At 39.1% G+C, this 18,177-nt stretch overlaps 1 protein-coding gene across 15 annotated transcripts in view; it reads left to right on the forward strand.

Moving 5' to 3' along the window:
- LOC144016331 (neuronal cell adhesion molecule-like) overlaps positions 1–13,394 on the forward strand; it is a 91,810-nt gene extending 78,416 nt beyond the window's left edge. For 8 of the 15 annotated variants that reach the window (XM_077517311.1, XM_077517314.1, XM_077517318.1 and 5 more), the window contains 8 exons: positions 111–233; positions 550–726; positions 2,453–2,497; positions 2,823–2,942; positions 4,809–4,970; positions 6,210–6,341; positions 7,777–7,855; positions 12,293–13,394. In XM_077517311.1, coding sequence (XP_077373437.1) covers positions 111–233; positions 550–726; positions 2,453–2,497; positions 2,823–2,942; positions 4,809–4,970; positions 6,210–6,341; positions 7,777–7,855; positions 12,293–12,548 — 1,094 coding nt within the window. In that variant the 3' untranslated portion in view covers positions 12,549–13,394. The remainder of the gene's footprint in view (positions 1–110; positions 234–549; positions 727–2,452; positions 2,498–2,822; positions 2,943–4,808; positions 4,971–6,209; positions 6,342–7,776; positions 7,856–12,292) is intronic. The other 7 variants (XM_077517323.1, XM_077517324.1, XM_077517325.1 and 4 more) reach the window with 3 other exon arrangements.
- The last annotated feature ends 4,783 nt before the right edge of the window (positions 13,395–18,177 follow it).

Below are 18,177 nucleotides of genomic sequence, written 5' to 3' on the forward strand. Positions count from 1 at the left end.
ACCAGAATTCTACCTTTGGCCACAAATGCGACACAGGAGTAATTCTCGCTTTGAGGACTTTCAGAGCTCTTTGTCTGACAATTACGCGCCTCTCTAATTCATTTCCACAGTGCCCGGGGCGCCTTCCTCCCTGACGGTCACCAACCCCAATTTGGACTCTTTAAGCCTTGAGTGGAGTCCTCCTCACGACCGCAATGGGCTCCTGACAGGTTACACCCTCAAATACCACCCAGGTGAGCTCGTTTCTTTTGTCTTTTTCTTAGCAATGAACGTCTCACGTCACGTAGTTTGCAGTCTCATGTCTTGTACCGTCATCCTGTTGGGGTTAGACAATAGAACGAATAAATAATAGAGTCGCCATTGAATCAGGCTCAATTAACAAATCACCTTTTCTCATTCCCGCCTCTTGTACCTGAACCCCTTTTGCTCCAAAACACTTTCCGCACTTGTCATCATTGACACTTCAATGCCATCTACATCCTCTTCTTCCTCCTTCTCCCACTCGCACCTCTATTCAACTTACCTCCCAACCATCCCGCCATCTCGTAGTCAATAACTCCAATGAGCTGGGCCCAGAGGAGGAGCTGGCCCTGGCCGCCAATGAGACCTCGGTCACTTTGCTCAACCTCAAGTACAGCACGCGATACAAGTTTTATTTGAATGCCAGAACGCGCAAGGGGCCCGGCCCGGCCGTTACGCAGGAGGCCGTCACCATCGTGGACGAAGGTAAGCAAGAACAATGTCCGGACTGATGTTTGATTCATATTTTACAATCTTTTTTTTCTGTCCAATAAAAAAAAAAAGCAAACATAAGCCCTCTATAGAGCAAGAGACCATACTGTATTTGCTAACTTAAACTTGGAAATGGATGCCACATACCTCAATGTAAGGCCATAGAACCATGTGACTTCCCTCAGCCAATCAGTTATGTATGACGACAAAAATGAATTAAAAAAAAAAAAAAAAAACTTACATATTCCATATGTAGATTCACTACACACAGTGAAATATTTTATTGTTATTATTTTTATTTTTTAAATAATTTGATCATTATAGCTTATATGTCATGAAATTTCAAAAATAACTATCTCAAGAATTTTGAGTACTACATAAGATACACAAAAAAATATTTAACATTCTGTATAATGTGCACAATGAACAAGTTTCACTTTTTGAAAATTAAAAAAAAAACAAAACAAAAAAACATGAATTTTCTGACCCTATTCTGATTTATTGAGATAGACTAAAATTCATACAAAAAAATATAAATGTTTCAAGAACTAATTGAATAATTTAAGCATTATCGACAAAACAATACAAAAAACATTTTATTTAACAGCCTGCATTCCTGTGTTTAATGTGTACAATACAAGATTCACTTTTTAAAAATGAGGTACTGAAATACATGAATTTTATTATCCCATTCTAATTTATTGAGAGGGACTAAAATTAATAGCAATAAAATAAAATATTTCAAAAATTAAATTGAATAATTTAAAAAGCTGTCAACAAAACAATACAAACCCATAAAGATTGAAATATGACGTGATTTGCTGTCATACACATCTATCACAATTATTTAATCACCTTGTTTACCATCTACTTTAGTATTAGGCCATAGAATCCACATTATATACAGTGCACTAAGTAGACATCTCATATTCATTTTAAATGATTATTCAAGATTTTGAAAGCAACCATTAACTCATTTACTCCCAATAACGTATAAATATGTTTTTTTAAATGTTCTAAGTGTCCCAAAGACGTATTTATATGTTTTTTGTTTTTGTTTTTTATGCTAGAGCATACAGAAGGCTTTGATGCAGCCTCTCAACTGCAAAGAACGGTTGCAGAAATGGTAGTTATTACACAAACGGCCAGCAGGTGGCATCAGAGCAAAGGAGATCAACCAGGGCCATGTAGAAAAAAAGCTCAGTTACTTACAATTTTAAATAGATTTGCGAAAACTGATGAAATAGTTCTATTCTAATGCTAATTGCTGCAAAACGGAAACAGATAGAAACTTTTTTTTCCTGATGAAAGAAGAGACTTTAATCTTTCTTTTGATAGGTTCCATGCTTTTATAGCAATAGAACACAATATTCTGTGGGCCATGCAAAATCAGTCAAAATCCAGTAAAACAGCCGGGAGCGAACGGGACTGCTTCTGTGAAAATGGCTGGGAGTGAATGAGTTAAAGGTCATGAAAAAGAAATGACTCAGTGTTTTAATATTGTTGTGTCATCGTCATGTTGTCGAGTGTCGTCGTCATTGTTGTATAATTGTTATTTGAGCAAACGGCATGACCCATAGTGTGATCCAGTTGCATTGCTTCAAAAGGTGACTCGCACCAAGACTGCCACCGGTGTGTGTGTATGTGTTTGGAAGTGTGCGTACGTCCACATCGATTATGACCCACCATGTCCTGTTGTTATTTCTTCATCGCATCTGAGCTCTCATGACTCATCTCGACAAAGACGTTGGCACGGGAAGCAGCGGTATCTATAGTAATGCACGGAATATACGGGCATGCACACCATCCCCCCCATCTTGTATTGTGTGGCCTTGCAAAGAAATATTGGAATTATATGGAAGTTGCACTGTACTGTATGCTGCAATGACTTCTCCATGCACGGAAAAGCTTGTTTGTTTGCCCCGCCGCCCTTGAAATAATGCTGCAACCCATCCTCGATGCGTGTGTTGATATTGCTAGTGTTTGTACATTCATCCTCTGGTTGTGTTGCCTTGAGCGCTTTCATCCCCCCCCCGTTAGCACCTTAGCACATCATGCCCGCCAACAGATGTTCTCTCTTGTGTGTTCAGCGCCGCCGGCCAGTCCTTTTGGCAGCGTTAACTCCTCCCGGGGAGAGGACGGCACCCTGATCAGTTGGGAGTACTGGGGCCCGGAGAAAAACATTTATTTAGAATACATAGTGGAGAACAGTAAGCAACGTCATTCAAATTATTATCATCACTGATAGGAGCACCACATGAGGTGGCAAGAGATTCTTTTTGATACACAATAATAGATGAGTAATTTTTCCATCCTGTTATTGACTGGAGTTGAGTGTACAGTATTTCCAGGCATGAAAAGTTGCACAGTCATCACAGTGTTGAAATTGATTGAATTTTGGTTTGGAGGGGTATCTATTTACCTGCATTGTGGATGGAAACAACATAATGAATGGCTCTTCAACACCTGCCATAATCATCAGTGAATAAGCCATCACATCATACATAAACCTGACTAGAAAGGACGACACTCACTGGCCACAACATTAGGTACACTTGCACAATCTTTTGACACCTTTTATATTGATTAGTTTATTTTCAAACAATAATATTTCTGGTTTTATTTAATTTCATGTTCAAATCAAGAGCTGTTTGTAATATTTCATATTGTAGTACCGTATACTATTTTATTCTAATATTTTAAGTAAAAAAAAAAAAAAAAGGCCTGATCTGTACTTTCTTTCATTTTCTTTCATTTCATTTACTGGTATGTTTTCTTGATATCAGCCACTTCTTCAATTTGTCCGCGGTACATGCCAAGGTGGGGCTTGTCTTTACATTACTGTCCATCTGGCTCCTTCTCCTTACTGGGTTTAGGTTGCCTGAAGCATTTATGAAGCAGGTCGTCCCTGAGTGGCATTGAAGTTACATAACTGTCCATCTGCTCCTTCTCTTCACTGGGCTTGGGTTGCCTGAGTTATTCACTAAACAAGTCGTCCCTGGGTGGAATCTATGTTCCATGACTGTCCATCTTGCTCCTTTTCTTTACTGGGCTTGGGTTGCCTGAGTTATTTATTAAACAAATCGTCCCTATGTGGCATCAAAGTTACATGACTGTCCATCTGGCTCCTTCTCCTTACTGGGTTTAGGTTGCCTGAAGCATTTACGAAGCAGGTCGTCCCTGAGTGGCATTGAAGTTACATGACTGTCCATCTGGCTCCTTCTCTTCACTGGGCTTGGGTTGCCTGAGTTATTCACGACACAAGTCGTCCCTGGGTGGCATCAAAGTTACATGACTGTCTGTCTGGCTCCTTTTCTTTACTGGGCTTGGGTTGCCTGAGTTATTCATTAAACAAGTCGTCCCTGTGTGGCATCAAAGTTACATGACTGCCCATCTGGCTCCTTCCCCTTACTGGTTTTAGGTTGCCTGAAGCATTCACAAAGCAGATCGTCCCTGAGTGACATTGAAGTTACATAACTGTCCATCTGGCTCCTTCTCCTTCCTGGGCTTGGGTTGCCTGAGTTATTCACTAAACAAGTCGTCCCTATGTGGCATCAAAGTTAGATGACTGTCCATCTGGCTCCTTCTCTTTACTGGGCATAGGTTGCCCGAGTTATTCACTAAGTAACTATCCCTGGGCGGCATCAACGTTACATGGATGTCCATCTGGCTCCTTCTCCTGGGCTCAGGTTGCCTGAAGCTTCCACTAAGCAGGTTGTCCTTGAGGCCCATCAAAGTTAAACATCATATAATAATCCACACATTTTTGGGAAGTTATCTCCACTTAAAATGGTCACGAAAAACATAGTGAGGTGCACAGAAATGGCCAGCATAGAGCCCAGATGGTTAAATCCTAAAAACAGGATTTTTTTTTTTTTTTAATATATACAGCTCTTGTATAGGGTGTCATTATATTTTGCCAGTACACCTAATAAAGTGGCTTGTAAGTGTACACAGTATGAGCAGAAAGTAGTTTCTAACTAGTCCACCAGCACATTCCCATCATGTCACAACCTCCATGATGTCTCCCACCCCGCACACATCTGCCGTGTTGTTCGCCATTCCCCCCCCTGCAGGTGAAGGCGAAGACGAGTGGCGCAAAGAGCCGGTGAACGGCTCTCAGAACTTTATGCTCAGGGGTCTGAAGGAGGGCGTCTCCTATAGGGTGCGCTTGGTGGCCCAAGGTCACGCCGACCAAGAGCCTCACCGCTCCAAGGAGCTCACGGTGACGGTGCCAGGTGAGGCGCGTTCCTGGGCCCACCCGAGCTTTTGCACTTTTTATTTATTTATTTTTTTTGCACTGGATTGTTGTGGTCACAGGGAGGCATGCTCTGTAGGAAGTGTCTATAGGAAGTTGTTAATTTTGTTGTAGCGCTAATATAGTTATAGAGTGTGTGGTTTGCATTAATAACTAAATATCACCTGTAGTAAATTTGTGTGTGTGTCAATGTCAATCTTGTGTCAATCTTTATGTGTTGTTTTTGTGTTTATGTGATTGTCTGTGTGCGCGAAGTGAAAACATTGCATCATTCACATATTTGACATTTTCAGTGTTGGGTAAGTTATCTCCAAAATGTCAATCAGGGTGTCCTATAAAAAAAAAAAAAAAAAAAAAAAAACTGTAACACATCAACAGTCACAAGAATGTAGGGATGTCACGATAAGGGCAATATCGTGATATTGTGATATTAAAACTGCCACAATATCGTCGTTGTCATGTTCACAATATTTAAAAGGAACACATCTGTTAAAAAAGTCAGATTGATTTCCATTTGTGCAGATCTAACACCCTCTAGTGGCTATTTTATTAGTGCAATTTAAGTTTCAGTAGGGATGTTTTGGCCTTCTATGTTTAAAATTCTGCTAATTGTCAGATGAAGGGGAAGCTAATTTGCTTGTGAAGTGATCAATGTGTGCTTGCATTTGCAAGTAAGTGCCTCACTGTTGTTTATTAGAGATTGTAGGTGGTTTATATGCATTGCTGTTATGTACAAAAGCACAATATTGTGCTTTTTTTTAGTATGAGCTCTTTTTTTTACAATATTGTGATCTTTTTTAAATATCGCCAACGCCCCCACAATATCGTGATAATTATCGAATCGTGACCTTCATATTGTGATAATATCGTGTCGTGATGTTTGGATATCGTTACATTCCTACAAAAAAGTTAGTTTAGAAAATACGTTTTGGTCATCACGAAGTAAAAAAATATTATTATTATTATTATTATTATTATTATTATATTGAATATTAAATTACAACAAAAAACTCTACATCCTGTAGTAGCATTGCTTTTCTCCCAACACTGGACATTTTTAACTCCTCCATCATCAAATTAGCAAGTTAACCAAACGCGACGCACTGCTGAGCAAGTAGAAAGTGAAACAACGCTTGTGTGCGTCAAGAAGATTATACAGTGCAAAACGGATAAGGTGAAAGTGTCCTCTTCCTTTCCTCCTCCTCCCTTCTCTGGTCAGCTGTGGCGAGTCGACAGGTGGACATCGCCACGCAGGGTTGGTTCATCGGCCTCATGTGTGCCATCGCCCTTCTCATCCTCATCCTCCTCATCATCTGCTTCATCCAGAGGAACAAAGGAGGCAAATATCCAGGTGAGGAATGCACAACACAAGCCTTGAATTGCTCTTTTTACATGGAACAAACCCACCCCAGCAGGTAGAGGTGACCCTCTAATCCATTTTTATAGCAATGCAATCAGAATTAGATGGCATAGGCAAAAAGGCTTTGCAATTTAGCGTCGCCTATGTGTCTAGAATATGTTATGTTCTGGATTTGGATCCCAAAACGCAGACACAAATAAGAGTTTTAACACTTTATTCGCATAACATCAAGAGGCGTAGAACAAACTAGACTAGACGAGAAACGACGAGAATGTATCGAGAATTACGAGACACTAAGCTAACTTGGGCTGTGGAGGTGCACAGAGGAACAGAGGTAATAATCCGACAAAAACACACCCTTCTCAGACAGGTTTATAAACACAGCGAATCGATCTGATTGGTTGTGGCTAGACATGGGATGATCTCATTGGCTGTTGACCAGATAAAGAGAGTAAGATTCTTGACATCACATAGCTTCTGACATCACATAGCTTCTGACCAGTCGAAACTAGATGCTGGTTGCACCAGTTCAAAACAGACACTTGACCTCACGGTCATGACCCAAACATAACCCTTGCATGACCTTAGTCATGACAGAATACCTGCTTCTGATTTTTATAAAGTAAGACATTTGCAGTTTCATGGCACTTCCTGTTGCCACAAGGTAGGTATTGTGTTGCTAAAAATCTTTTGTTTGTTTTTTTGTCGGGTTGTAATGACAGTGATTTGAGATCAAGTGTTTTGAGTTGCAAGCAAAATTCCGGGATAGATTAAACTCTTGAGTCAAACCACCACTTTATAACCTTGTGAAGACGCGCTTTTGCTTCCTTTTTCATGTGAAAATAATCATCAAATTTGGATGCAATGCTCCACCCACTTCACATGTGAGGAAAAAAAAAAAAGCTTGGCAATTTTGCGTTACTTACTCGTGTAGGATGCTTGCCTCTGATTGGGGCTTAATTGGGTGACTTGCCATGCGGGAGTTCATCAATATAGGAGGCCTGCAATTTGTGCCAAATGGCTGCTTCAACCCAAAATGTCTGACTTCCTGTTTAATTTTGGGCATGGGTTCTTGACAATTTTTGGTACGTCTTGCTATGATAGACATTTCCAAATTTCTACCAAAATTTGTGTCCATTGATAAAACTGGCACACGGGGCAAATTTTTTCAAACTTTCCAGGGGGCGCTACTGAGTGAGTTTTAGGGGATTGTGTTTAAAAACACAACAATATCTACATTTTCACCAAGATACATGCACTTGCCAAAATCGGCGACTTTTCAGGCATGTTGAGGCCCCCAAAATCCAATGGGTTAAGTTGGAAAAATAACATTTTGATGCTCAGCCCTGAATGCCGTTGTCATAGCAACAGCGGCCAAACGACTACATTTTACTTTGGCTAACTTCTCTTCGTGTTTTGGGCGCAGTCAAAGAGAAGGAGGACGCTCACACAGACCCGGAATTCCAGCCCATGAAAGACGAAGACTGCACTTTTGGGGAATACAGGTGAGAGAACGCTTCAAAAGGCCCGTTTCAACCCATCGACTCTTTCTAGCCGGGCCAGAGCTCTTTTTTTTTCCACCACTTACCACTGACAGTGATCAACAGGAAGTGCTCCCCCCTCTCCCTTATTAGCCGAAAGCACACTTTTTGGGGGGGACGTCCATGGACGGCACTTTGTTGGACTCGATGGGATTCTTCAGGTTCTCAGGATGAAGGGGGGTCTGTTTCTTTCCATTTGCAACATAATATTAATAATAAGCTACTCAAGACAGCGATCAAAGCTCATCGTTATCAAGCTATGCCTGTTTCGCATCCCGACTGGAGGCTGCACACAGAACGAAGCACTTTACTTGCAAGGTTTCTGTATATTGTCTACGTGCTCTTATGTTTTTTTATTACTGTAGTGTGCATAAACTACATGATGGGGTCCAAACATTTTTTTTTAAACTACTTTATATTCTTTTTTTTGTATGTATACTCAAATGTGTTATATAGAATTAATACAGACATACATATATATATGTACAGGAAATCTATCGATATAAAATATGGGATGCATGTTGCTATACATTTATGAGGATATTAAAACATGACTGCATTAGCTTATGCCGTGTTGAAATGGATTATCTGTCCACGTTTACAGATGGATATGGATTTAAACAGTGCATCTTGTAAGGGTGCAGTCATACTTTTAATAGCAATATGTTTTTTGTTTTTTTGTTTTTTTTTAAGAAAGTCAATGAAGTGACACAAGCCAAATATGAATACTAAATAATGGAAAGGAAGATGGTTTTAAAAAAAATAAATAAATAATGGAAAAATGTCAATTCCCCGTTGCTGAACCTCGAGTGTGTGGTTTGTAATGAAGCTAGCCAAAAATAAATGATCAATATTGCAAAGGAATTTTTAGACCACACTGAAAATGAAAATTATTACTCAACTCAATGTAATGTGAAAAGATTCATAATATTGTAAGACAAAAAGTTATAATTTTGAGGGAATAAAGTGGAATATTACAACTTTCATTTCTCAATTTTTAAAAATTATTTTTCTTGTAATATTACAACTGTCATCTCTTAAAATTAATAATTTTTCTTATAATGTTGTGTAATACTTTTTCCTGCTTTTTCAGTGTGGCACTAATTTTCCATTATATTATTATCGTTTGTTATTGTTGGTGTAATTATCATAGATTTTTCTTTTGGAAAAAGTCAAATTAGGGGATGAATTAATACACTATAACAACTTGTTTTCTTTAAAAATGTTGCTTTCATACTGTATTCTGTAACTTTTGTCCTGTAATTTTTTATTTTATTTTTTTTGCTGCAATGCTCCTTTGAATAATAAACTAAAGGTATAAAAACAGCCCATTTAACCAAACTAGCAGGCTGTTTTATACAACTTGACCTTAATCTCCTCACATATCAATCAGTTACAAATTTGAACATGTTACAAAAGCATGGGTTCAGAAATACGTCTTTTTTTGTTTTTTTTGTTTTCTCAGTTGTATATCTGCTGTGTTAGTTTCTCAATAAGTCACACGAGAGTCCTGTTTGCTCTCTGCATTAGACAATGTTTACATGCCAGTACGTGTAGGGGAGTTCCTCAGTGCGAGGTAAGGGTGATCTCATATGTATGTTTGTGTGAGGTGGGTGTCGCTGTGGAGAGAAGAACAAACCCGCTTGAAAAAAAAATGCATTGCAGGCTGTCACTCATCAAGTTGCGTATTTGCAAAGTCATAAAGCCTTCATGGTGTTTGAACACACCGAGTAAGTGCCGCTCTTGTCTGCAATGCGGACCTTACGTAATTCAACTATTTGGGCAAACGTATTGACACACATTTTAATCAATCTTTTGTAGTTAAGAGGAGGAATTGCACAGAATTCCCACAACAGCGAAACCTCCACGTGGAATCTGTCTAAGCTGTGACCCAAGTATAAGTAATTAGATGATGAAACGAGATAGAACCTTGGGGAATGCCACGTCCGACTGGAGAAATATAAACGTTTAACAGCACTGAACTGGAGCAACTACAGTCAGGGCTACGTTGTGTATTAATTGGTGTTGTTCCGATACCGATACTGGTATCGGCAGAGGTGCCGATACTGCATAAAAACAGTGGTATCGGTATCGGTGACTACTCACAAGTAACGTGTCGATACCATTAATTCCAAAGCTAATATAGGATTTTGGATGCAGCATGTTGTGTCTTGCTCGTGCAGGACATTCACTGATATGTGACATGTTCACTGCATGCCGATCTAAGATATCCTATTGGCCCTTGAATGCTCTGAACCAGTGGCAGGACAGATTTTTCATGTTTCAAAAAAAAAAATAAAGTATCGGTATCGTATCGGTATCGGCCGATACTGCAAAGCTGGGTATCGGTATCGGGAGCCAAAAAACGGTATCGGAACAACACTAGTATTAATTAAAGTCACATGCAGCGTATTAAGGTTTTGTGAAGCTTAAAAAAGCTACTTGATCAGCCATACACTCATCTAGTCAAAACAATCATCCTGAAAGCTGTATGTGGCATAACAATCACACACTTGTAGTCAAAATTTTGTCGCCTAACAGTCTTGTACAAAATCCTCTTTGTCTAGCATAACTATCACACGCTCGTGTAGTAAAAACAATCGCGTTCGAAGCTTTACTGTTTGCATGGCAAAACACCATCATAACAATCACACGCGAAGCTATGTGCGACAGCAGTCACATACTCCTGGCAACAGTGTCACGCTTGTTTAGTTTAAAAAAATAAAATCAAATCACCGTCAAAGCTGTGCATATGACAATCACACAGTTTTAGTCAAAACAATACCTGTTGAGACTGTGTGTGGCATAACAATCATATAATTGTATGATTAAAAAAAAAGCCCTCTGGAAGGTGTTTATCTGACATAACTATCACACTCTCATGTAATCAAAACAATTTTTCACAAAAAATGTGCATGTGGCATAACAATCACACACTTGTCAAAACAATCCCCCTTGAAAATGCATGTGGCAAAACAAGTTGTATGCTTCCAATGATTAAAAATGCTGTTTGTCTAGCATAACGATTACACTTTTGTGTAGTAAAAACAATTCCTCTCAAAACAGTGTTTGTGGCATAACAACCGTACACTCATGTAGTCAAAATAATCCATCTTGAACATGTGTGTGGTATAACAGGCATATGCTTGTATCATTTAAAAAAAAAAAAAAAAGTCACTCTTTAAGCTGTTTGTGTGGAATAACAATCACACGATGGTGTTGTCAAAACAATCCCTTTCAAAGCTGGGTATGTGGAACAAAGCTACTATAACATCATTATATTGGCAAAAAATGAATACAAATCAACTCAGTAGTTTATGGGCCAAATCGTTGTTCTTCCATTTTGAGGTGTCCCAATACTTTTGCCCAAGACTTGTCCAAATTGAGCAAACCATTCAGCATCATGACGGCTTTATGCTTGTGTGTCATCGACGTTCAACTCATGTCCATGAATTAAAAAAAAATGATGTCACGCTTTGTTGAAAAATATCACGCTTGCTTTTGGATGGACGGTGTTTGGTTGCATTTCTTTTCTTTTTATTTTTTTCTGACGTCATTGTTGAGTTTGTCATCACAGCCTTTTTGTGTCTGTGACGCTGCAAGAAAACGACGACACATTGACCACCTCATGTCTTATTTGGTTTCAAGGGGAATCCAACCAGTGTGACATTGCTTGACCTCTATTCCCCTGTTGCCTGATGGAAACCAACCAGTCACTCATAGATGTTTTTTTTTTTTTTTTTTTTTTAGACATGGAGCTAACCACGTTCAAATTCAGTATTCTTCATAGGGACCCTATACAACTATACAATATTTTTTTTAAATAAAGATTATTAACTTCTACTGCCGCACGTTATAAAAAAAAAACAACTTTAATATGAGAAAGGCTTTGATCATTCACGACATCCTTGAAAATGATCTATTTCATCAGATTTCGTCATGTTTCATTGTAATTTGATTGAAAAGAGATACAATGCTGCCATCTGCTAGCCATAGTGAGTGAGTGTTTTTGATTCCACAACCCATTGACCAGGCAGCGCCGCTCTTAGACGTTGCACTGCCCGTTGCTAAAAAAAAAAAAAAAGAAAAAAAAAAAGAAAAAAAAGAAAAAGAAAATGTAGTTGACGTCATTTAACGTTTATGGCGACATACATTGGGATTTTACTAATCGCTATTAAACGTTTTTGGCGGTCAAAGAGTTAAAACCCATATAATACCTCTTTAATCCAAATTCTAATTTATTTAAATCAGACGTTCTGAAACTTTTTGGTTCACCGGCTTAAACAGTGGTAAAAGTTACTGTATGGTTGCTCTGTCTTAAAAAAAAAAAAAAAAAAAAGTTGCATCCGGCACGTCATCATCATCACCGCTAACGCCCCTGCATGTCATTCTCTCCCTCAGCGACAATGAGGACCATAAGCCGTTAAAAGGGAGCCGCACGCCGTCGAGCGGGACGGTTAAGCGGGACGACAGTGACGACAGTTTAGTCGACTACGGGGAAGGAGGAGACGGCCAGTTCAACGAGGACGGCTCGTTTATCGGCCAGTATAGCGGCAAGAGCGCCAGCCGGGACACCACCGTCACCGCCGAGGGCCTCGAGAGCTCCGAGGCGCCGTCCCCGATTCACGCCATGAACTCCTTGAACTCCTTCGTGTAGCCTCGCCATGCTTAAGCGGGAGAAAGGACATGCATGTTGTCGTCGGGAGACCTTCACGGAGACGCTTTGAGGAAGGCGATAACCGAATGCCTTACCATGAATCCCCTCTTTATTCACCATATGGTTTACTTTACAGTCTGCCCCTTTGGAAGCGGCTACTACATCTTGACATCTTTGTGCAACTATTCACGACAGTCACTCAGTTTATCCTCCTCATCCACAGATTCCGCTGCAGTCATTTAGATTTATTTTTAAAGAAAATCGTTGGCATCACTTGAGTTGCGTTCAGGTCAGCGGCAGTCAATCGCTTTTCTGTCAGCTAGAATTATTCTGGTGCCTATCGTTTGCTAATGTTATGTGAATGTCTTGCTTATTATGTTCAAACTATGATTCCCATGCAGAAACTTGTACCCGAAATTAGTTGGCACAACACAAGGCCCACCTTTGTCAGTCAAGTCCACTCTTAGATTTGTGATTTTATCTAGCTTCTTTTGGCTAAAGCAGCATAGTACCTTCATTAATACTCTTGTACATTGAATGGTACAGTAATTCAAGTCATTTACAATCCTATTCGTATTCATATAGCGCATCAAAAAGAAAATAGTAGCATACATACAGTTTTTGGGTTGGTTAACTCAGGTGCTAGCTATTTTTTTTTTTTCAGTACTTTGCGAAATTGGCTAGCTAGCTTTGTAAGCACGCAAGCTACATAACAAAACATGACGCTATTTTCCAGTTGGTAAAGGAGTGTTAGCATTTCTATTACTACACTTGTTTAGCGAGCTAACAACCTAGATAGCATTTAGCTAGCTGTCTAGTTAGTCGTCAGGACCAGGCAAAAAAGGACCGGGGGGGGGGGGGGGGGGGGGGGGGAGTTAGCTTGCTAGCCAACTAGTCAGTTAGCAGGAATACTCTGTGATGATGTGGTTTGGTTGAAATTTTATAAATGAATTCAATTTTCCATTATGATGTCAATGGAACGGTCTATTCGCCATCCTTCAAGAACCAGGAAGTAGCCTGCTAACTAAAAATGGACTTCTATGCTGGGAAAAAAACGACAAAGCTAATGGTGACCTAATGCTGCATTCAAGGAAAGACGGAAGTCGGACTTTTGGTCACCCTAAATTATACGTTGAACTACTTAACTGTACGGAATGCTTAGGAAATAAGAGAGAAACAATTAATGAAGCAAAATTGCGAGAAAGGCAAGTTTGCTGGAGGTCAAATTGAGTTTTGAGGACCAAAATAAAAAACAATTTATCACTATCCGCCATTTTGGTTGTTTACTTTCGCCTCGAACGCTTTCAGGGACAAAACAACTCGAATTTACCCGACTTCCAACCATCCTCAAATGCAGCATGAGACTTTTCCACAGTACTGTTCTTCATCATGACCCGTTGCATGTCATGTTATGTAACCACCTAAACCCTGCCCACCTCCACCCCAACGTGCACCTGAATGTGACCTTTGCTTATTGTCGTACTCGTGCCTTTTCTTCATGCTGAGGGCCACATCACAGTGATGACAAACCGTTAGGACACAAGGCTAGTGTTGTCCTGACTAGCCTTGTTGTATGATATGATGGAGTTTGCTGGCATGAGAAGCGAAACATCTTCTATGACCACCACGATGGTTCAGTTGCAATCGGAGAAATATTCTGTTTTGTTATTTTCTTTATTTTTATTTTTTTTAAGGGAGCTTTTAATAACAGTTCCTTTGGCTGCTGTCATGGCCTGCAGGTTTCCCACCCTTATATGGGTATTTATTTTTTGCTTTCATAAAATTTGGATGAATGTGCAGATCCAAAATGTTTTTTTTTTGTATTTTTTTCTAAATATATATATATATATATATATATATATATATATTATTTTTATTTTTTTGCATAATCCTAGTAGTGCACAAATAAATATAACCAAACACCTATTTGTTAAAACAGTGAAACCGTTTTTCCTGGCAGAGGTCAGTGACTTTTAACTTTAGGGAAAAGGGTTTTTGTGTGTATTTTACCTCTGCCAAGGAAGTAAGGTTATTATTATTATTATTATTATTATTATTTTTTTTTTTTATTGATGGCTATAGAGGTTTTTGTTTTGTTTTTGTTTTTAAATGATGCAGCACACTTAATCACTTGGTGGAGTTATCAATGCATTGACGGTCAGGCGGTGTTTCTGTCTTTGCTGATGTGCTTTCCCAAGTGAAAATGCTTTTATTGTTTTTGTGGGAGTGTTTTTTTTTTTTTTTTTTTTTTTGCATAATCCTGCTAGAACACAAACAAACATAAGCAAAAAACACAATTAAAAAACAAAACAAAAACGTTTTTCCTTGTAGGTGGCCTCGTCATTTGATTAGCCGTACTGGACCACATTTATTTAAAAAAAAATAAAATAAAATAAAAATCACACCATCATGGTTAGCTATGCCACATCCACGCGTTTTTTTTTCCATTTTCTCCAATCATGCTAATTATGTGTTGACTTGTACTAACGACGCTTCTTGAGAGCCTTTACATGATGGGAGCAAGATTTCTTTTTTCTTAACTTGCATCAAGTTTGACTTTCTTTTTTTATTGTTATGATATGATGACTTGTAGAATATTTTGTTGAAATATATGTAAATATGCCTTCAAGTGGATTGTACAGAGCTTGCGAGGGAGGCGACATTGTGCATGATTTCTAATGTTCATATTAAATGTAGAGAATATATATAAATATACAGTACAGTAATCATTTTTCTTTCTTGCTGTGCATTGTGTACATATTGTATGTCATTCTGTAATGAACCGGACAGATATAAATCATATACGCATGATTTTATTTTATTTTTTTCAGATATTGCTTGTCCGGGTGACATATTTCTACACAGCCAAAATGTTGTTTTCAACAATATTTCAGCTTGGTTTTGTATTTAAGTACCAGATTTGTACTAACACGATACTTCTGTCGTTTCTATGTCATTTCTTTCTGTTTAGTTGAAGTATGAATCTTGATACAACTGAATGAATAAACAATCATTTTTCCTCCAATTTGGACTCAAGGCTTGTATTGTGTTAATGTCTTACAAAGCTTGTTATGTCTTTTCAACACTCTATTAAGATTAAGAAGTGCTTTTATGCATACTCTTTCCATTTCCAGTGGTGTAGTGTTTAGCCAGGAGGTCCTGGTTCTCATCTTTGTTGGAAAATCTGAGCCTGCATGGTCTGGCTAGTTTCCACTAAATTTTACAAACGTGTGAATGTTTGTCAAACCCTTCATCCTAATGAGTGTGAGAAAAAAAAATGATGTCATCCAACAGCAAAGACATCCATCAGTCACGATCTTCTTGACTTTACTGCCCCCTAGTGACGTACAAGCACTGATGTTGACGTTGACAAGCAGCCGCCCTTTCCTGACCGCCACCCACCCTCAATACTTTCTTTCCCGCCACTCGAGCCCGCCCTTTTCTCCCTCCCTTCTCCAATTCCCGGCGGATCCATTTTGCGCCGGCTGCCCGTCTGCCTCTGCGTCCATTATCGTCCCCTTTTGCCTGCCAGTCCAGCCTTTATGATTGATCGTGATCGGCATGTGCAGCAGCTTTTAGCTCCACCTGCACTCACACTGCTTGCTTTCAGTCTCCAAAGACTTCAGGACATTAGCTTGCCATGGTTCATTCAGAAAATAATCATGTATTTGGTTTTTGACTCTGTGATGTTATGACTGTTTTGTAGTGGGTTGTGGGGTCATTGTGTTATGATGTTGATGTCAGCTGCTTATGCAGTTACTATGATGATAATATATCATGATGATGTATTAACACTCTTAGTTTGTCTAGTCTTATGCACTTACTATGTCGCTTATGATGATAATGTGATAACATGGTCAGTTGCTATGCAATTGCTCTGCAATTTATCATAATGATGCATTAGCCACTCTTTGTCTCATCTTATACAGTTACGTTGTCACGTAAAATGATAATCTATCATGATGTATTAGCCACTTAGTTTGTCTAGTCTTATGCAGTTACTATGTCACTTATAATGATAATGTAACATGATGTATTAGCCACTTAGTTTGTCTAGTCTTACGCAGTTACAATGCCACTTATATAATGTATCATGATGTCTTAGCCACTTTGTCTAGTCTTGTGCAGTTACTATGTCACTTATAATGATAATGTATCGTAATGATACATTAGCCACTCTTTGTGTAGTCTTATGCAGTTACGTTGTCGCTTATAATGATAATGTAACATGATGTATTAGCCACTTAGTTTGTCTAGTCTTACGCAGTTACAATGCCACTTATATAATGTATCATGATGTTTTAGCTATTTTTATTTTGTCTAATGCAGTTACTATGTTGCTTATAATGATAATGTATCATGATGTCTTAGCCACTTTGTCTAGTCTTGTGCAGTTACTATGTCGCTTATGATAATAATGTATCATGATGATGTATAAGCCACTCTTAGTTTGTCTCTTTTTATGTAGTTACGATGTAGCTTATGATGATAATGTATCATGATGATGTATTAGCCACTCTTAGTTTGTCTAGTCTTATGCAGTTACTATGTTGCTTATGATGATAATGTATCATGATGATGTATTAGCCACTCGTAGTTTGTCTAGTCTTGTACAGTCACTATGTTGCTTACATTGATAAACTATCATGAAGATGTATTGGCCACTCTTAGTTTGTCTCGTCTTATGTAGTTACTATGTTACCCTATGATGATAATGTGATAACGCGGCCAGTTGCTATGCAATTGCTACATTCCTATATTAGTCACTCTTAGTTTGTCTAGTCACTCTTATTTTATCACAAAGGCCTTTATTCGGTTATATGGAATTGTGTTTGGCGTTAACAGGCCTTAACGATGCAAATGGCGACGCTTTAGTTAATGTGATGCTTTTGGGCAGTTCCGGGGTCAGCACCATGATCGTTGTGCATAATGACTGTGCCACTTTTCCAACGTTACATTCTTCAAGTCAATCAAGTCAGTCTTTCATTGTTTTTGCCTCACATATCTTCAAACCGAAACATCCTTTGTTGCACAAATGTGACACCATATCACCTCCCCCCAGTCACATGACTTGCCCCGTTATAATCCTTTCCACACCCTGATTCATATTCCCCAAGCTCCCCCACTGTGTCCCATGTGTATATAGTCAAAGGGTGAAAGGGGCGACGGTGGTGGGGGCTACTTTGGCATGAGCCCCTTACGCAGATCATTGAGGCTAAATCCTCATTTATCACCGCCGTCCTCCTCCTCCCGCGCTAGATGACAGCGTCCCATTCTTCCCTCCAGACAGCCAAGTGTTTGCTCTTGCTCTTATTCCGCCTCGTAACAGTCAGTCACCGGCGAGGCCTCGTCTCTGTTTGCTTGGTAAGAGAAGTCGCGTTTGTCCGAGGACACGAATAAACTTGGGCGCAAAATTGATATACTTGCTGTTCTTATGCACGGTCCCCACATGTCACACAATTCCCTCCGCTTGGGCAGACATCGACTCTCACAGGGCGGAAAAATCGTCTTTCCGCAACAGTTTCTTATTGCGGGGGAATAAACAAACACAATCGGAGCAAACGTAAAAATGTACATTTGGCATATGTATAGATTTTAGGAAAATGACACTAGTATATAGGGGGAGGGA

Source organism: Festucalex cinctus, chromosome 3, assembly GCF_051991245.1.
Source record: "Festucalex cinctus isolate MCC-2025b chromosome 3, RoL_Fcin_1.0, whole genome shotgun sequence".
NCBI classification, from domain to species: Eukaryota; Metazoa; Chordata; class Actinopteri; order Syngnathiformes; family Syngnathidae; genus Festucalex; species Festucalex cinctus.